Raw genomic sequence first — 20,628 nt, forward strand, 5'->3', positions numbered from 1 at the left:
GCAAAGTCTCTTCATTACAGGATTGACATTGACATTGCTCGCGATATAAATCTATAAATCCATAGTGTTTATTAATCATTTTGTGAGTAATTTCACGTAAGCCCTGTGCGTTTTTATTACACTGCACGTTACAACAGCGTCAGTTCACCATTTTAGCGATGCAGAGATAAAATTACCTGATTTTAAGTTTGAAGTACTCCCGGCGACGCCATCTTGATGTTTTCAAGTGGAGGTGACGTACTTCCGGTTTGAGAGTGGAGCTCCACTCGCCCATGGTCTGCAGCCAGACCCTTCTCGCTCGTGGAGTTTGCGGGAAAGTTCTTTCAGGTTTCAGAATCATTTTGATTGATGGTGAGTCCGTTTTCATATGTTCAGAAGTACATTTATGCTCTATTGTCTCGCCAGCACTTGTTAGTATACTTAATAAATGCTCGTTTGATCGAACACATTTTAATTAGATTTAATCCAGCCAGCTGCACTGACAGTATTACTGAAATTAACCATAGTAAAAGTGTAGTAGCAATGTTTTTTTGGCATATTGATTACCTTGTGTATTACCACACTTTTACTACAAATATACATCGTTTATAAACTAGTTTATTATTTATTGTTACTAATATAGAACATAATAAACATCAGATTCCCTCCACACGGTCCATCATTTAATCATTTTGTAAAATTTTATATGCTATTTTTCCTTTTCCAATTACACAGGCAGACTAATATGATAAAAAAAAAAGTGCTAACCAAAGTTTCTCGTGGTTAAAACACTATAGTAACAGTTTTTGTTATTAATATAAACATAGTAAATGAATATGTGATACAAATCTTTCGGTCATTCAGTTTCACTTTATATGCCAGTAGCAGATAGTACCAGTTTTATTGTAGTAACATTAAACTTTGTACTATGTTTTTGTGTGTGTGTAAAGATAGGGAACTCTTGTGTTTCATCAGATACAGGATGGATTCTCAGTATGGGCCTGTCGCTCTGGGTATACTGGCAGGTGTAGGCTGTGGGCTCTGGCTCGGATGGCACTTCAGTGGGCGTTTTGGCAGATCGCCCCACAGCATGATGGCAGCTTTAGGAAACAGTGAAGCCAGCGTGATGGGCGAGAGCGGAGAGTTCAAAATGATCCTGGTGGTCCGAAACGATTTAAAGATGGGCAAAGGTAAAGTGGCGGCCCAGTGCTCCCACGCTGCTGTGTCTGCTTATAAGCAGGTCCAGCGCAGAAACCCAGAGCTCCTGAAACAGTGGGAGTACTGTGGTCAGCCCAAAGTGGTGGTCAAGGCTCCAGACGAGGACTGTCTGCTGGAGCTGCTGTCCCACGCCAAAGAAGTCGGACTGCCGGTCAGTTTAATCCAAGATGCTGGAAGAACCCAAATTGCACCAGGGTCTCGGACGGTTCTTGGCGTGGGACCAGGACCTGCTGATCTTGTTGATAAAGTGACTGGACACCTAAAATTGTTTTAAGATGGGACTTAACTGGGGCAGTTTGACCAATAATTATCATTTTTATACAACCAGGAAGAGTTAAGTTGAATTAAAATGGTTTAAAAGACACATTGATTTATAGGTTTAACCATTTATTTTAAGTAAACAGTTCAACCATTCCATCATTGAACATGAATACATTTTTGTCAGTCTTATGTACAGAAAATTAGTTATTTGGGAATCTCAATTCTATCATATTTCAATAACCCCCCTCATACCCAATGGAATAAATGACTTTTGTTTGGTAAAACTTTGACTTTGGTGCAAAACCCACCTCCTGTTCCCTTTTTAATCACACCACAATGCTTGTATGATAAATTCTGTGAACATATAGATCTAAAACACCGGATTTTTGTCAAACTGGCTTCTTAAATCAGGCTTGAGTATTAACATTTTTATTTACACGAGTGATTAAGCCATAAATTCCAACCTTAAAGCTTTGTTTATGTTATGAATATCAGAAAGAAACCATCCAGTGAGTATGAAGGGGGAGACATTACATAGATTGTTGGGAAAAGAATACATGGCGCGATCTGTTTAACCAGATTTGTCTTGACAAACAAGAAACCTTTATTTATATTGTAATCTGGGGGAAAAATCTCATTCTCTTTGTGCACATCAGATCACTACAATATATGTATGATTTATGTCAACTCAGTTAATACTGAGTACAAGACACACAGAGTTTAATCGTTCTTAATCCAAATTACTATGTGATTTTTTTTTTGTATTGTAATTTTTTTTCTCTTACAAATAAAGGGTAAACTGGGTATAGGAACAACTGGCAGGATAAACTGGCTTTCTAGTCTCACTTCGGTGCCGTAGGTTGACCACAACAACTAACATACACACTGCAGCACAGAAGGGTAAGGTTAGTAAAACACAGGTGTGGAGAGCTGCATACATATTTGGATATATTTTAATCAGTATCCCTCCTCAAATGGATAATCCCACACAAAGAGCACAGGTTACTGCACAACAGAAGTTTGTTTTTCATAAAGAAAACAAAACATGGAAAACCTGCATAGGTCAGGGAAAAGGTTTGAAGTTAACATATTAATACATCTTTATGCATTTAAAATAACCTTTTTTTTATATATTTCGAGAGCTACACACCCCCATTGAATTACCGGTATTGAGTAGTGTTTGTTTGTGGAGACGGTAGTGGTATGTTTTTTCTCGATTTTCTTTTCTTTCCTGGAATATACAATATTAAATGTTGACAGACTGGACAAGCTGTTCACACACATCAAAATGATACATTAGTTGTTTTTCTCTGACTGCAGAGTGCAAATCTGATTTTGTTTTGTAATTTTCATAACGCTGACTTGGTTCTTCCACAAGCCTCCTCATTACAGACACCATTCCCCTTTTATTGACAGGAAATAAAATCTAGTAAGTATTTGGAATGTGAATTTTTTTTTTGATAATCTTTGACAATATAGAAATAAAGTCCTTCATGATGGTATAAAGAAAACACAATAAACAAAAAGCAATCATTTAAAAAAAAAAAGGTACAGTAAAATAATATTTTTAGCTCAAATCCCCCGTTGTGAGCACAAAGTGGTAAAGTCGGACAGGTGGAGGATTGAGGGAGAGAGATCTATGGGGATTCTGGACTGAACCAAGCGGCAGCAGGAAGAGGAGTGAGCAGGAAACCGGGAGGTCATTACATGCCATAACCAAAACCAGGTTGGGCCTGAGGAGCCTGGGGGTAGCCAGGAGCTGCTGCGTAACCGTAGCCATAAGCCTGCTGCGGGGGGACAGGCACACTGGGGCCTGCTGTCAGCATGAGCTGAGGCGTGCCTGATTAATGAGAGATTATGTTTGATTAGTATTAAAATAAATAAATAAATAAATAAATAATATATATATATATATATATATATACACTATTCAAATTTAAATCGCAATACACTTTCATCACTTTACCATAAACAATGGGTTGAGTCTCTGTCGCCTGCTCCTCCTCTTTCCTCAAGGACTCTGAGGTCTCTAGCTTGTCCACCTAAATACATGAGGGAAAACAAGTTTTCAGTCTGTGTATATATCATAATTATGTTAAGTACTAGGAATCTATCTTAAAATATTCCGGTTTATTGTCAATTAAATTTAAGTGAAAATAATACAAGTATATAAGTAAAAAGTTGATTTCACCAATTCCATTCAAAAAGTGAAACTTGTATATTCTATTCATTCATTACACAGACTGATATTTCACATGTTTATTTCTTTTCATTTTGATGTTTATAACTGACAACTAAGGAAAATCTCAAATTCAGTATCAGAAAATTAGAATATTGTGAAAAGGTTCAATTTTGAAGACACCTGGTGCCACATTCTAATCAGCTAATTAACTCAAAACACCTGCAAAGCCTTTAAATGGTCTCTCAGTCTAGTTCTGTAGGCTACACAATCATGGGGAAGACTGCTGACCTGACAGTTGTCGAAGAGAAGACCATTGAAAACTTGTAAAATGAGGGCAAGACACAAACAGTCATTGCAAAGGAGGCTGGCTGTTCACAGAGCTCTGTGTCCAAGCACATTAATAGAGAGGCAAAGGGAAGGAAAAGATGTATACAAAAGGTATACAAGCAATAGGGATAACTGCACCCTGGAGAGGATTGTGAAACAAAACCCATTCAAAAATGTGGGGGAGATTCACAAAGAGTGGACTGCAGCTGGAGTCAGTGCTTCAAGAACCACTACACACATATGTATGCAAGACATGGGTTTCAGCTGTCGCTTTCCTTGTGTCAAGCCACTCTTGAACAACAGACAGCGTCAGAAGCGTCTTGCTTCAAAAAGAACTGGACTGCTGCTGAGTGGTCCAAAGTTATGTTCTCTGATGAAAGTAAATTTTTGATGAAAGTAAAATCAGGGTCCCAGAGCCTGGAGGAAGAGAGGAGAGCCACAGAATCCATGTTGCTTGAGGTCCAGTGTAAAGTTTCCACAGTCAGTGATGGTTTGGGGTGCCATGTCATCTGCTGGTGTTGGTCCACTGTGTTTTCTGGGGTCGAAGGTCAACATAGCCATATACCAGGAACTTTTAGAGCATTTCATGCTTCCTGCTGCTAACCAACTTTATGGAGATGCAGATTTCATTTTCCAACAGGACTTGGCAACTGCACACAGTGCCAAAGCTACCAGTACCTGGTTTAAGGACCATGGTATCCCTGTTCTTAATTGGCCAGCAAACTCATAGGAAATCTATGTGATATTGTGAAGAGGAAGATGTGATATGCCAGACCCAACAATGCAGAAGAGCTGAAGGCCACTATCAGAGCAACCTGGGCTCTCATAACACCTGAGCAGTACCACAGACTGATCGACTCCATGCCACACCGCAATGCTGCAGTAATTCAGGCAAAAGGAGCCCCAACTAAGTATTGAGTGCTGTACATGCTCATACTTTTAATGTTCATACTTTTCAGTTGGCCAAGATTTCTAAAAATCCTTTTTTTGTATTGGTCTTACGTAATATTTAGATTTTCTGATACACTGAATTTGGGATTTTGCTTAGTTATCAGTTATAATCATCAAAATGAAAAGGAATAAACATTTGAAATATATCAGCCTGTGTGTAATGAATGAATATAATATACAAGTTTCACTTTTTGAATGGAATTAGTGAAATAAATCAACTTTTTGATGATATTCTAATTATATGACCAGCACCTGTATATAATTATACTAATTCCTATAATAAATATGGATGCTAATATAAAAATGTTTTTTAACTTTTCAAATCAATAAACATATATTAATATATTTATATTTAAAATAAATACTTTTAATTCATGTAAAAAATTTGAAATGTATTATAATGAAATGTATTAATTCATGTTAATATATTAATGTCTACATTTTACATCTAATTTTAACAAATGTAAATGTTCATAACTTCAAATGGACAAATTTGAAATGATTTAAAACTTTATCATTACTAGTTTTAAATTAGTATTCTGTTATTTGATGTATTATCAAAATTATTTACATAATTATACAATTTATATGTAACTTAAATCACACAAATTTTTTCAAATTGTTTAATTGATGTTTAAAATGTTAGCCCATTTGTTTCATGTTTTATTTTCTATTTCATATTTTTTATTTTCAAGTTAATAAAGTGAAGACATCAATTATCAATGTTATACTAATAATTATAATTTTTTATGATACAAATATAGTTTACTGTATGTCCATGTTATAAATTATTTAATTTTAGCTTAAAGCGTTAGTAAAAAGGTCATCGTTTTGTATTAATTCACAATTACTAATGCTCTTTTTATTTTCTAAGTTGCATTCCTAGTCCTCCGTACATTTGTACCTTATTTTAGAGTAGCAGCCCGTCCTTACCTTGCTGAGGTACTCCCTCATCACCTGGATGAAGTAAGGCATGGCAAAGTCCATAATGTTGTGCCTCCACGCCGTCTCCAGCACCACATCAGGCCGGAGCAGGTCGTAGCAGCTGAAGAGGCAGGCAGCAAAACACTCCTTTTTATCTTCCCGAAGGAACCACTGCAGCAGCTCCTCGGCCAGCTCTGTGTCCTTCGACTCTGATGCATACAGCATAGCATCCTGGGTAGAAGAATATGCATTGCTGTCATGAATCAGATCAGCTACATTTCATTTTAAAAAAGCATGACAAGAAATCCGTGTCGTTCACTTCACCTTGTAAAGTTTGTCTTTCTTGCACAGCTCCACGCTCTGCTTCCATCGGTTGTTGCCTTTGAAGAGGTAAGCAGCAATTCTCCTGAACTCAATCAGCTCGTGTTTCTCCAGACGCTGGGCCAGTGAGATGTTGTCAAAGTTATCGTATGCATCTATAGATGTCCTGAGTGCCTGCGGACGGGACAGTTGAACGGATGAGTTGGCAGACAGCAGCTACTGTAAAAAGCTACTATGTTTGTAGTTTTTCTGAAAAATACTTTACAGTGTTGTTTGTACCTGATAGTCTTCCTCTGAGATGAAGAGGTTGTTAAGTGCTTCATTGACAGACTTGTTGTTATGGTTTTGTACTGACCGCAGGTAAGGCTTGATGAGTTGAAGCTGTTTAACCTGAAGAAACAAACAAGTCATTTTAGTTGATTTTAAACCAGCAATGAGTTCATAGCTCAAAGGCTCAACACACAGGCAAGGCCGCCCTGTGCTTGCTTTCTCTACCTTGCTGAAGAAGTTGACCGCACGTGAGTGATCCAGTCTTGGGGAAAGAACTATGAGCAGGTCATTCAGTAACAAGGGCTTGAAGTCCAGATAAAACTGGATTGCTTTGTAGTACAGTTCCACGTTAGCCACCTAAACAAGACAAGAAACACGATCACTGGTGTTGTTATATTGCTTATACCATTGTTATATTGCATATATACTATTATTATTTATAAATATTTTTAATTCATTTGTATTTTTATATGATCAGTATTCATTTTTTGTTATGTACTTGGTCATTTTTCATTTTAAATATTTCCCTGTTTCGTTTTTTTTAAATGTCTATATTGATAATTATACTAATAATTTATACTAATAATTATAATTATATTGATAATTACTATATTTAATAATTATAATTTTAATGCTACAGTTCTACAATTACAATTAAAAATAATTATATAATTGACAATATGTAAATGTTAACAAGTCACTTTCAAATGGACAAATACATAGATATTTAGAAATTGTATAGAGCATGTTTCGATTTTCTTTTTTAATATATTTCTGTTAGCAAATGCTGATTGTTTTAATTTTTGGAAACAATAGCAATTCTGTAAAAGATTATTGGAGTTTAAACTCAAAAGAAGTTCATTGGAAGTATATTTATCTACACTGGAAAAGCAGTTGAACTTTACCTTGGTGATGATGTCCTTGAACTGTCCCTCTTTCCAGGCATCTGTGGGATGGCTCATCATGGTGATGATGGCGTTGTCGAATTCTTCATACTTGTCGTAGAGGAAAACAAGCTCTCCCCACAGGTGAGCCTGCTCTGCGGCCCTCAGGACCTGAAAGAGAAAGAAAAATAACAGACGATAAGAAGTGGAGGAGACAGACTTCGTAACATCTGTGCATTGCAGATGATGATACTAAGATCTTCCCTTAGGAGAATATCAAATTACATGTTGAATTAAATTATAGCTGTAGGGGGATGATGGAAGAAGAAATCAATGAACTGCTGTTTAAACAAAACTGAGCAAAGGACAATAAAAAAAGAGGAGTGTTAACAAACCATCATCTGAAATAACAATCATCTTTAGTAGTGCTGTGTACCTTTGGGATGTTGACTCTGGACCAGAAGAGTTCCAGGTGTTCCCTCATCTTCTGTGGTTTAAATTTAGAGTAGAGGATGGCCAGCTCTGTGAACATGCCCATGTGAGCACGTTCCAGCCCCAAGGCTGCCTCCAGCATGGTGATCAGCTCCTCAAAGTAGCCACGGTCCTATAGAGAGCATTTTATAACATTATAACTCAATTCCATTTTAATCTGTTTGTTGCAGATTATTCTTGGAGGATCACAACTTGCCTGGTAATAGTTGATGAGCTCTTCTAGTTCATCTGCATGAACTACGATGTGAAGGCCACACATCTGAGCCAATCTGAACTCCTTCCCATCCACACAAGCAAAGCACACCTCCTTCCAAGTGCGAGTGCTGTTAGCCTTGCGGGCACCATCGACCGCAGCTTGATACTCGCCCAAGTGGACCAGTGTAGAAGCCAAGCGGCCGAAGTTGGAGACATTATTGTACAGAAGTTTGGCCGCCTCGTACATCTTCTCATCATAGCAGCGATCTCCAACCTGTGTCCAACAATAAAGCAGTGTTATATAATATGTTTGTTCTACTTATATAGTAAATTACTCTTTAATAAACTGTTGGTACGGTTAAGTGAAACAAACTCTTTATTTATTTATTTATTATTATTTAAAAATAAATCTGAAAAAAAAAAAAAAAAAAATGTAATTCCCCACCTCGAACACATTGGCAAAGAAGAAAAATGTATTTACTGATGCCGATATTTAAAAAATGGCAAATATCGGCCGATATATCGGTTGACCACTAATATATATACATAATACATACACCGAGAAATGAAAATGACAAAAGCACAAACAATTACAAGGGATTTCATAAAAAGTAATTGTGCACTACCTGCTGGATGTGTGCATTATTTGGTCCATTTATAAACTCCTCCAGTTCAGCAAGACGATTGGTTTTGGCCAGTGCGAAGATCAGCTCGGTCTCCACGTATGACTCTCTGGCCTTCTTTCTGGCCATCTGCAAAAACTTCACCAGGTCCTCCCAGTTACCTGAGATAGGAATACAGAATTAGAGGAAATATTTCATTAAGTGCAATAATTTATCATCTAGTACTAGAAAAGAAGAGGACATACCACTCTGGGAAGAAACCTGAACCACTTCCATGTAAGCCGAGGGGTCATCAGCTTTAATGTAGGAATCAATGGACTCTTTGACGAGACCCTTTTGCAGCTGAGCCTTAGCCAGCTGACTCCACACTGCAGGTTCATTACAGCGCTCTGCAAACTCATACGCCCGGTCCAGATTACTGATGTGCTCAATCAGAACCTGAGGAGGACAGGAAACATCAGCTCTTTCATTGTCTGCTATTCAATAGATCACTTCAGAAAGCCTACATTTGAAAGTGAAGGCTACTGAAAGTATGGCTGAACTATATACCTGCACTGCAGAGGTGTTGACATCAAACTTCCTGAAGATAGCAAAGGCCTCCTCGAACAGCTCGCTGCTGATGGCGATGTTGGCGATGTCTGGGGCATCGTAATTGTCCAGGCGGTTGATGTATTCCATGACGCGGGTGCGGTCTGCTTTGATGGCTGTAAGGATGAGCAAGTTCTGCAGGTTTCTAGGAACAGGACGAAGATTAGATTTAGATTAAACTCAATAAAAGTGCATTAAAAGACTGTTTGGGCCAGAAATCTTATGTCTGTAAAAGTCAGAAAACAGATAAAAATGGCCTGTTCCAAATTTTCATAGGTTGGAATCTTTTTGAGCGTATGCACCTGTGTTCACTAAACACTGAGTTGTCCAGGACGATCTTTTCCAGGAGCTCAATGAGTTCATTGGGCAGGTCAGCAGTCATGAAGGCTTTCACTGTGACTGACACCTCCTCTGGGTCCTGAGTCTCTGACAGGGCAGTCTGCACCACCTAAAGACAACAAACAACGTGATATTCAAAAAACATATAGGAAGACCTAAAGAGAATCAGAGATTGTAAGACATATTATTTATAGTTTGAGTTTAAAATGTTTTCAATATTTAAATGTAATTGATTTATTTTAAGCGGTCTGCATTGTCACATGTTCCTTCAGAAACCATTCTAATATTCTGATTTCGTGCTCAAGAAACAGTTCTTATTATCAATGTTGGAAACAGTTGTGCTGCTTAATATTTTTGTAGATCCATGATAATTTTTTTTTCAGGATGCTGGAAAAAAAAACAATTAATTTATTTGAAATAGTAAAGACATTTATAATTTTGCAAAAGATTTGTCTTTTGATGAATAAATGCATCATTGTTGAATAATTGTACTTATTTCTCAAAAAAAAAAAAAAAAATCCTTTCTGACTACAAACTATAAAAAATTGTCTGTTACAAAGCCTAGTGGAGCCTATCTAGGGAAAATGTTAAGGGATCACAGGAATGCTTTCCAATGTAAAGGTAGAATAATTAAGATATTAATTATTATATTTATCAGATTATGAATCCCAGAATGTACTGCAACACACTCATCTCAGATTCTTGAATGGTAAATAGAAATGCAATGCATACATCTATTCAATAACATTAATTTATTTAAAAAAAGACTATTTCAACCCATATTAATGTGACATTTATTAAAAACAACAATCATGCCCTTTCAATTCCTGTATGATCCATGTTTATATATCGTGAGCGATGAATGTAACACCCATTTATGTGTGTACCTGGTCAATAAGGGGCCTTCGGTAAGGGTTGGTCTCCAAAAGCACACTGGCCCAGAGCTCAGCGTCTCTGCGACGCACCAGGTAACGGGACAAACTCTTGAACAGCGAGTTCTCATTGCATACCTGAGGGAAAAAAATAAAAAGATACGTATTTTATGCTTTATTGTACTGAACTTGGTCCTCAAAAGCTTATTTATGGACAAGCATACGAACGTTGATGAGCTCCTGGTCACACTGTCCTCTCTCATAGGCAACACAGGCCAGGTGAGGGTCTCTTTTCTCGCAGTATTTCCCCACGACACGGCTGTCGTAGTATGGGTTTTCCCGCAGGAAGCGTTCAGGGTGGTTGTTGCTGTCGATGTAGATCTTGGCCAATGCATTGTGGGTAGCTGGCTCCTCACAGCCTTCATGGATACGAGACTCCAGCCATGGCAACAACAGCTTCAGTCTGCAGAAGAAAGAAATGAAAAACTCAACCAATATAAATATGTTTAGTTACAAAAAAAAAATGTCACTCCCCCTCACAAAATGACTATATACACCATATTGCTGTTGTTCAACTATCAGAACAGCTACTGACATTTGTGTTCTTTGTTTACTTGATCAATCAAAGTTTCATCTGGAAACTCTGATGGTGTACACAAACAAATGATTTAACATCAGCTAAAATAAACAGAAGTGTCCGGTAATAGTTTTGAACCCAAGATAGCATAACATCACCATCTCAAGTTTTTTGTTTCGGTAACTTTTGGTTTGATATCGACGTTTAGATGCAAAGTTTATACCTGTTTCTCTTCTCCACTTCTGCCACCAGCTCATCGGTGGAAAACTGGCCCCGCACAACCAGGATCAGGTTTTTGATGACGTCCTCGGAGCAGTCAACATCCAGGAGCCCTCCAATTACCACAGGCAGACGGCTTGGGTTCACCTATACACAAAAATGGTCACATACTGCTCGACTACAGAGGCTTTGAGAGCAGTAAGTATTACTCACCTTCTGCACGTAGATTTCAATGTACTTCTGCAGGTTGTTTCGGTACAGGTAGAGTACGAGATCATGGACGAAGTCGAAGCGATCGCACACAATAATGAGAGGCAGCTGATCGGTGAGTTTAGCTTCCTGACAGTCAAACGACAGAGAAATGAGAAGATAACGTCAGATGCCGGACACACAAAAAGCATGTTCAGTAATATAGTCAAAATAAAAATGTAAAAATAATAATAAAATGACAAATTGAGAAGGTTATAAACAGGATTCGAAGATAACGTAGCGTTATCGTAACGTAGTTAAAAACAAAGTATGTTTTTTTTAAGAATTAGATGGTTAGTGGTTAAAAGAAGGTCTATAACTGAAAACAAGGATTGAATCATGTCAAACTTTTGAGGTGGCAGTACTGCTCTCCCTGCTGGCTAAATCATTGAACTATTCTTTTGCCACCACGCAGTTTACGACACATATAGGATTAATGAACTGGGATTGTACAATTCATGTCCACAACCTTCAACACATTCAGCGTGTCTACATATATTTATAAAGGGTGAACATTTGCAGTAAACCTTTAAACAACACTATATTACATTTGAGCAAGTCACAAATCAATCCACAAAACTGGGCTTTCCGGATCCACCCTCTGAAGCTGGCAGAGTTCAACTGGGAAGTCAACTTTATAAGGTCTGACTCTGTTGGAACCGATTCTGAAAAAGACCCGAGGCTTCCATTTATGTAGAACATGGTCACAAGTCAACCACAGTCAAACACACATAAACATAGTACCACAAAACCACAAACTCAATCTCGGCCCGATCACTTGCTACCATTTCAAGTTCAGGCCAAGAGAGGGTTGTTCCCAGCAGTCAATGCTTTTTAAACCTCCCTGTATGTGCTTTGCACATATCAATCCCAGTATTAATCCTACAGCTGACCACTAGGAGAAAAGCAGGGATGGCAAAATAAAAGGGAATAAAGTAGTCTTGTAGTACTTGGGTTTAATTTACCTGATTCAAGTCCTGAGCATCCCATAAGTACAGGGTAAAGCACAGGAGATAACGACAGCCAACATCAGGATAAAAGAGTTTTAACTACCGGCACATGGCTGTCTGATCTAAATAGGGATCATTTTTTAATAAAAAGAGAATACAACTTTATTGGATTTCCCCTCAAAATTTCCAAGATATTAAATGTTCCTTTTTATTGTGCAGTATGTTTATTCATTGTCACTGACACTAAAACAATGTACTGAATCAACCTAAATCAGGCTCTTTCAATAGCATTTGTAACGATGTTGATTACCACATAAAATAATTTCAACTCATCCTTTTTTATCTTGTTTTAATATTTTATTTAACTTTTCTTTTTTATTATTATTATTATTATTATTATTATTATATTTTTCCAGCAGCAGTGGGGTTTTAGAAGCAGAGATCTGAAGCTGGTATTTTTGAAGTACTTTATTGAATTATTCAGTAAAAACTGTATTATTATTTTAGCTGGAGAGTTTTCCAAATCACTCTTTTGACTTAGAAATACTTTCAAAGTAGATGAATTTCTGGTTATGCATGTCTGACGTAATTACTGTAGCAATTTTGTCAAACAAATTTGGAATATTAAATTAACAACACAAAAAAGGTTAGAAAGTGATTTCATGTACGGATGCAATTAAGCCTTTATACATTTTAGCATGAGACTATTTTGATGGAATCGCTTATTAACCGTGTCTGTATAATTAATAAATAAATAACAATAACAAAAAATTTAAATATTTTAAATAAAACAAGTAAAGATGAGTTCAAATTATTTCATGCACCAATTGTGAGCTTAATTTGTGATCATTATAAAGGTTCAAATCTTGTGGCTTGTTTTTTTTAAATGATACATATTTAATATTTATTTTAACCATTTACTGTTATCACAATTTGTGCTGAATTTGTAACTTTTTTTTTTTTTGGTGGTAACTGATTTTGATAATTGTCTCAAATGGTGTTAATAGAGATAACAGAACTTGCATTAAACGATTTTGTACACTTGCATCTGAAATTGCAAAAGGTTCGTATGTAAATGATAAAAGACCGATCCGTAAAAAAGAACAAAACAGGAAATGTAATGAGGAAAAAAAGATGGAAAGTTTTAACAGATGAGAAACTAGAGAATATAATGTGCTTTTTGCGGTCAGCTATGGATCATTTCGAGGGATTTCACTGACAGAGTCTTGGCAGTACCTTGAGAAAGTTCTTGACACGTTCAGGGTCATAGCAGTTGCTCTCTCGACAGATCCGCTCCACTTCTTTGATTTGGCCCGTCTTGCATGCGGCCTGGATGTATTTGAAATGCACCTCTGTGTCCTGGCTGAAGTTCACAATCGAACCAAGAAAGTAGAACAGACCTGCATCCAGCACAGAACAATAAATGACGCTCGACCGTTACTGGACAGACATCTGATTGCAGTTACGGTTTGATCTAGACATTTTGTATAGGCAGATTTTGTGATAATTTAATGGGATTTTTTGTCAAAGTCAAATGGTTTGGGATGACATGAGTGCATGACGTGAGTGCATGATGACAGGGTCCACAAACCCTTTAAATTACCAATTCAGGCTGCTACATTTGCATGAACATTGTGTTCCATAAAAATTTTGCTTCTTGTCAAAAGCACTTTTGCTGTCATGTGAAAAGCCTGAGGGATTGTGGGCGGCTGCAGGCCCTGTGCACTGCCTGCTCTGATTGCCAAACCTTTTGTCCTCCTTTACCCAGAACGGAAGGGTACATGCTGCTCCACACAGAGAACAGAGCCATTACATGGCAAAGATACCAGTCAAATTGTGTCTGCACTATGCAAGGCAACCAGCAGAGTGACTATGAGTATTTTCGTACAAGTTCAAATACACTCAAGAGTGATTTTCTAGCAGTGTCTGCCAACAGAATTGTTAGGCCTGCCAGATATATCAGAGGGAACATGGCCAATGTATACTCTAGGTGGGATTCATATACAGGGAAAATGTTGTGTTAATCCACTACTTTTTATTAAGTACTATTGTTTTTGAATGTACTTTATGAACTTTCAGATGTTTGTGATTATTGGATAAGGTTATTGGAAATGGTTAAGCGAACCAATTTGTTGATCAGTTCGTTAAATCGGTTAAAACAGACTCAAAAGAACAAGACATGTTCTTGCATTCAAAATTTGCAAGATGAAACTTCAAAATGAGTTTTAAAAATATTGGATTTGTTTTTAATCTGCCATGCCGTTTTAAACAACTTCTGCTGGTGACCTCAAAAAGTAAATGGCACAATGTGCAAAGACATCCTTCTGCATGTTCATGCTTATAAAAAGGGAATGAAAATGTGAAATTTACAGACATTTTCAGAAAGCATACTATCTTTTCAAACAGTCTAGCACTCAAAGATAGTGAAGTACAACTGCTGAAAATACAAAGAAAAAAATGTAAAAGAAAAGAAAACATTTCTTAAAGTCTTATAAAGCCTTTTCTCGTCTAAAATATCAAGTTTTAATATTCCCTGATATTTCTAGGTTGTCCGCGACCATGATGTGCCCATGTCAAAGTGGTTGTATTTTCCAGTGACACCGGTTGAGTAAATCATGAGGAATCTAGTTCTTACCCTCAAAACTCTTGAAAGACTCGAAAAGCTCAGTGAGGGACTGGGTAGACAGCTGCTCGTGATACTTGGAGGCCACCTGGACACAGATCTGAAGGTTCTGCCTGATGTTAGCAGACAGCATGGCTCTCAGACACTCCAGAGAGTCCTCCACTGACAGAGAGCCGAAGTAGTTCACCAGCCACTACAGACATTAACAGAGTGAAAAAGAATGAAAAAAAAGGCCAGACTTCAATTCAGTATGATATATCAAGAACTATTTGTGTACCTCTGGATTGAGCAGGTGTGTGTGTACGACAGCTCGTTTGATGTCGTACAGGTCGGTATAGTGCTCTAAAGCTCTCTGCAGAAGCCCTGCCTTCTCACACAGCTGGGCAATGTGGGCACGATCGTAGTTAGTGAACATCTGATTTCCTAGAATGGCATCGGCAACCTGCAAGAGACCGTATTGTTTGAAAAGAGTCTAACACAATGACAGTAAGTGTTTCCAGATACGTTTCGGTGTGTAGTGTGTACCTGTGGTGCATGCATCAGGTTCATCTCCAGCAGACGGGTCTGGAGTGGACCTTCTGATGGGCGATTGTTTTTCAGCGCATCCAAAAGGAAGGATGTGCACTGCTGGACCAGGTTATACTCCATAAACACATCAACGATCTGAGAGAAAAACACATTTTGTCAGTCAACATCTTTCTGAGCTCATTAAATGGTTCTTAACAAACGGCCTCTGGGTCACATGGTTTCTCTCCAAATCATTTAAAACTCTGCTCCTTTTATTCCTTTCTTCTCAATCTCCCACTCCCTTTTCATCTCCTCCTGACCTGTGTGATGTCAGCCAGCGGTTCCTCATCCTGAACGAGCATCTGAGCAAACTGCAGACCCTGATCCGGACTGATCCGCATCACGTTCCTCAGCAGGAAGATCCAGTCTGGAGTGTAGCCCACCTATAAACACCAAATGAAGTATGCTTTATTGGTGTCCATTATGTCTATTATACCTTTTTAACCATAAAATTGACTGATCAGTCATCATACCTTCTTGGCATAGAGGACAATCTTGGGGAACTGGCCGGTTTCTGCGAAACACTGAATGACTTTGTTGGGTACGTTGGCCCTCAGGTAGACACTAAGAGCAAGAGTGGGGTCCACAGCCTTCACCAAGTCGCCCAACTCCTCGGAGCATTCAAGCTGAAGAGAAACAACAGAAATACGCAATTAAGGTTGAATACAGTTTAAGAATGGAGTGTGAATTTAAATACATTTGGTTCTTAAGAGCCCGTTCTTTTTGTGAAAATGAAAAGTGTCACATGGTCCTTCAGAAATCATTCTGTTATGCTGATTTGGTGCTGAAATAACTTTTTATCATCATCATCAAAAAGATAAAAGCAGTTGTGTTGGAGCACTGGAAACAGGATTATTTGATGAATAGAAAGTTCAAAAGCATTTATTTCAAATAAATAATTTGTGACATGAAAGTTTTCTTTGTTTCGTACAGTAATTTCTGTACGAATATATATATATATATATATATATATATATATATATTTTTTTTTTTATAATAGCACTGACCCCAAATGTTTTGAATGGTTATTAAGGAGGGTCCAATTGTAAGGATGAAATGAAAACAAGGAAAACTTTATTTGGCATAGTGCGATTTGTGTGTATTTTTTCCATTCAGAACTAGGACTGTGCAAAAAATCTGGAAAAAAGCTGGAGATATACTTCTAATCACAGGACCATCTTTACTGATGAGATGCGCATGAAAATCGCATTCGATTTTTTGCACAGCCCTAATTCAGAGTATTTCTGGACTGAGCATAGCATCATGGTCCTCAACTCTCTTAATAAACCAAATCATGTCAGTTCAATCAATAAACCAAGTCGAGAGATGTCACCTGTTGAGACTATGAGAAAGAACATTATGAAAAAAACATTATAATAAATGCATATTGTAAAAAACAGAGGAATGAAAGCCAAGACTTTCCTCTGTGCTTTAGAAGAAAAAAAAAAAAAAAAACACCACCACCCTCGGCCCCACATAACAAACACATGACATCACATCACAAGCAAACATCTTAGATTACAGACACACATATTTATACACAAACACAGTCGTTCTCACACTCAGTCTTTCACACAGACCCCTTCTTTGTCTCAAAAATATGGATATGCATTCTTTTTTTGTTTGTGAAAAAAAGAAAAGAAAACGTGAAGAGAACACCCTGTTCCCTGAGCCTCTCGCTCAAACACACACACACACACACACTCATGCTTACAGAGGAAGAGGCTATTGTGGGTGTGTGTGTGTGTGTGGAGATAACCATCTCCCCTGCGACCTCCCTCCACATACCTTGTCCTCCTTCAGCCATTTCTCCAGAAGTTGTTTGCGGCCCTGCTGAAGGACGGGTCTGCACAGCTCCAGAGACTCAAACTTGTTGAGCTGGCCTTGGTCCAGCAGGATCCCGAAATACTGCAGCAGTGGGGATGTCTGGCCGGGCTGGGCCGGGACGCCCTGGAACCGGCGGATGGTGTCAGGAGTGCGCAGGATACCCTGAGATAAACAAGAAGTGAAGATAATTGGAAGTGAAGCTAAGTATTATATAATTATGATAAAAGAGACACTAATTATTTCAATTAATTATAATAAATGATTCTATTTAATTAAATTTCTAATATGGTATATAATTATATAATATTATTAAACACCATCTTACAAGTATATTCAGCCCTGCTCACCTTTGGAGCATTAGCGGCAACTTTAGCTGCCTCGGAGTAGTTTCCTGCGGCAAAGAGGTTGTTAAACTTGCGGGCAAACAGCTCCTCGGCTCCTGCCAGATTATTTCGGACTGCCATCCGTAAAGCCAGGTCTGGATTCTGCAGCACATTGGTGATGTACTGGATGATGTTCTCCTCCTCAACACACACTGACAACACCTACGAAACAAAAGTAATCAAATTGTTATTTATGTTTGCGATTAGTAGTATACCTTCAGACTGACGTACAGGAAGGTCAAAGGAGGAGACATTTAATCTTTCAGAGCACATTTCTATTACATACGGAGAAAAAGAGGGGAGAATGCATACAACTCTAACACATGTTAGCTTTTTGAATTAAACATATTGAGAAATGTCCTCACTCTCCATTGTAAACAATGGCGTCAGCTGACATGCGAGCATGTGCCCACACATGTTATTATGTGGCAGGAAGTTTGTGCTACAGACAGTCGTGAACTTGCCCAAATCCCCAAATCAGAGATTTTCTGTTAAATATGTTCTCTGACCGGTTTTTTGCTTTATGCAATCTGTGATCCATTCACACACGCGCCATTATCTGAAAACACTGACATAAACACAGACGTTACTGTTACAACCTCTGTGCGACAATAAGTCTTTTTTGCCGTTGTTTTAAAAGAGAAACATTGATGCGATTTGGAAGTACTAGTAGGAATTTCGCTGTTATAATATTTGAGAGTGGCCGTGGGTTTTTGTTACTCTTCATAATGTAGACAGGGCGAGTGCATATCTAAAGTCTTTGGTGTTTAATTACCCTCTAATTAATATCCTGTTAGAAATTCCGATATATAAAGTTGATATTCTATTGATTTGAGCTTACTGGTGAAAGAACAACTTCTGATGGAATGTAAAAATACATTTCCCAAACGACAACAATCACTGCAATTAAAACGGAGCAAAATAATATTTTTTATAATTATAACCATTATACAGTAGGACGAAAATATGATAAAAATGTGTAAGTTTCCATTCTCTTAAACTAAACTAAAATGCTCAGACATTTAGTAGATGAAAAATTGACTAAAACTGGACAAGTTGATTAAATATAATTAAAAACTAAAAAAGTTAAATTTGACACAGGACTAAGGCTAAATTAAAAAATTACTGCCAGAATTTCACCGAAAATTCTTCTTTACTGTTTTACTGAAGAAAAAAATTAACCTCTAAATCTCTTACGGTTGCTGTTATTTTTATTGTAATTACTATTATTGTTGTTAAGAAGGTATCTATTTGTTAATATAGATACTAATATTAATACTACTAATAATATTAGTAAAATGTTCTCATGGTACAATGTTTAAAATGTCATCTTTTTGCTAATTTTCTCAACAGGGCGAAGGAGGAGCCAAAAGGTTCCATTGGTAGTTTTTAGGCCACTTTTACCTGCATAAAAGCAGCTGGAAAATCCATCACACACACAGCGTATGTGTTTGGTTATATAATATCAATGACCTTTAATGAAAAAACGTAACACTTTGTATCAGCTGCCCTCCTCACACTTAAGCTAAAATTAATACAAAAGCTTGTCTGTAGTATGTAACACAATCAGATGCAGGAGTGCAGTGAGACGTGAAGGGTGTCCGCTTTCAACCAGGATGTCATTGCTTTGATCAAACATCTTGTATCTTTATTTCCAATAAAACTCTAATATCTCTAGGAATTAGTGACAAGCCGAGAGTTTGTTTGTTTGAGAGAAGCTTAAAGTTTGACATTATAACTGTCGATGTTTGGCCAAGAGACACCAGCTGAAGCCGCCAAAAGCCCATCAAAGTACAATGTTCTGCAATATTTCTCTGGAGCTACAGAACATAGTGAAGCCTGGAAGGGCTTCTTCAGTTACTAGGTTGAAACATTTACATCCACAAATCAATAAAACAGATTTATGATGCTTAACACTCGCTTAAATTGTGTGAACACGGATTAGACTAGACAAGTGAGGCCAGTTTATTATAAACAACCAAGATTAAACATTTTTCCCCAGGACTATTTTGACTGCACGCGAGCAACAAGGTGGACAAGACTGCACTGTACATTTTCTGAATCTCTGGTGTAAGTGCATGTTGTAAGTGTTTGTATGCTACATTTTGTTCTAGATTGTAATCAGCTGGTCAAAGTCACAGGTGTTATTCTGCATGGATGAATCTCACTCCCACCCATCAGACCCCCAACAATATGGGTCAGCTTGCCCAGAAAGGGAGGGAGGCAGAGACACTAAAGAATATAGAGCAGCTCATTGTGTCTATAATCTTAACTCCACAAAGAGGTAGTGAGAGAGAAAGAAATGGAGAGGGTAAGTGAATAGGAGATTACATTTGTGTGTGCGTGTGAGTATGTGTTTGTTTGTGTGTGCATGTGTATATGTTTGTTTGTGTGTGCGAGACAGACAGACAGAAGCTGCAGTGCTCCACGGGAGAAGAATGCTGCATTGACGTCAATAAAAGCCCAAGGTCTGAGGAGAGGGTGATAGTAATAATGAGTCACTCTTGATGAGGATCTACACAGTGCACATGTCTGTTATCAATTAATAATAATAAAGTGTGTGTGTGTGTATATATATATATATATATATATATATATATATATATATATATATATATAATCAAATTTCCATTCATTCTCAAATAATAATAAAAATAAACAAATGCAACCATTCAAATTAAAAAGTGTACAAAGATCATTTCTAAATAATTTGGATACTGGTATTTACCATGACAACAACAATAACTAATAATAAACAAAATTAATTTAACTATTAATTTAACAGTTTTATATGCAATGAACTGCTT

The 20,628-nt window shown here is 37.5% G+C and overlaps 2 protein-coding genes across 4 annotated transcripts in view; one reads left to right on the plus strand and one right to left on the minus strand.

Annotated features, from left to right (window-relative positions):
* Positions 1–276: 276 nt before the first annotated feature.
* Positions 277–1,742, plus strand: LOC113054354 (peptidyl-tRNA hydrolase 2, mitochondrial-like). 2 transcript variants are annotated; one of them, XM_026219861.1, is made up of 2 exons: positions 277–351; positions 955–1,742. In XM_026219861.1, exon 2 carries the CDS (start codon positions 962–964, stop codon positions 1,469–1,471), a length of 510 nt encoding a protein of 169 aa, XP_026075646.1. In that variant the 5' UTR covers positions 277–351; positions 955–961; the 3' UTR covers positions 1,472–1,742. The 2 variants fall into 2 exon arrangements, with proteins under 2 accessions (XP_026075646.1, XP_026075647.1); XM_026219862.1 differs by having other exon boundaries at positions 307–351; positions 930–1,742.
* Positions 1,743–2,026: 284 nt separating this feature from the next.
* LOC113054353 (clathrin heavy chain 1-like) overlaps positions 2,027–20,628 on the minus strand; it is a 38,282-nt gene continuing 19,680 nt past the window's right edge. For both annotated transcript variants that reach the window (XM_026219859.1, XM_026219860.1), the window contains 25 exons: positions 17,786–17,983; positions 17,400–17,600; positions 16,085–16,237; positions 15,872–15,994; positions 15,570–15,707; positions 15,322–15,486; positions 15,057–15,237; positions 13,658–13,821; positions 11,436–11,561; positions 11,227–11,369; positions 10,655–10,889; positions 10,442–10,564; positions 9,518–9,663; positions 9,177–9,360; positions 8,873–9,065; positions 8,631–8,788; positions 8,006–8,278; positions 7,754–7,921; positions 7,339–7,488; positions 6,659–6,790; positions 6,443–6,553; positions 6,167–6,337; positions 5,852–6,073; positions 3,425–3,500; positions 2,027–3,298 (listed from right to left, as the gene is read on the minus strand). In XM_026219859.1, the coding sequence (XP_026075644.1) occupies positions 3,162–3,298; positions 3,425–3,500; positions 5,852–6,073; positions 6,167–6,337; positions 6,443–6,553; positions 6,659–6,790; positions 7,339–7,488; positions 7,754–7,921; positions 8,006–8,278; positions 8,631–8,788; positions 8,873–9,065; positions 9,177–9,360; positions 9,518–9,663; positions 10,442–10,564; positions 10,655–10,889; positions 11,227–11,369; positions 11,436–11,561; positions 13,658–13,821; positions 15,057–15,237; positions 15,322–15,486; positions 15,570–15,707; positions 15,872–15,994; positions 16,085–16,237; positions 17,400–17,600; positions 17,786–17,983 (4,071 nt within the window). In that variant the 3' untranslated portion in view covers positions 2,027–3,161. The remainder of the gene's footprint in view (positions 3,299–3,424; positions 3,501–5,851; positions 6,074–6,166; positions 6,338–6,442; positions 6,554–6,658; positions 6,791–7,338; positions 7,489–7,753; positions 7,922–8,005; positions 8,279–8,630; positions 8,789–8,872; positions 9,066–9,176; positions 9,361–9,517; positions 9,664–10,441; positions 10,565–10,654; positions 10,890–11,226; positions 11,370–11,435; positions 11,562–13,657; positions 13,822–15,056; positions 15,238–15,321; positions 15,487–15,569; positions 15,708–15,871; positions 15,995–16,084; positions 16,238–17,399; positions 17,601–17,785; positions 17,984–20,628) is intronic.

Source organism: Carassius auratus, chromosome 35 (genome assembly GCF_003368295.1).
Source record: "Carassius auratus strain Wakin chromosome 35, ASM336829v1, whole genome shotgun sequence".
Taxonomy (NCBI): domain Eukaryota; kingdom Metazoa; phylum Chordata; class Actinopteri; order Cypriniformes; family Cyprinidae; genus Carassius; species Carassius auratus.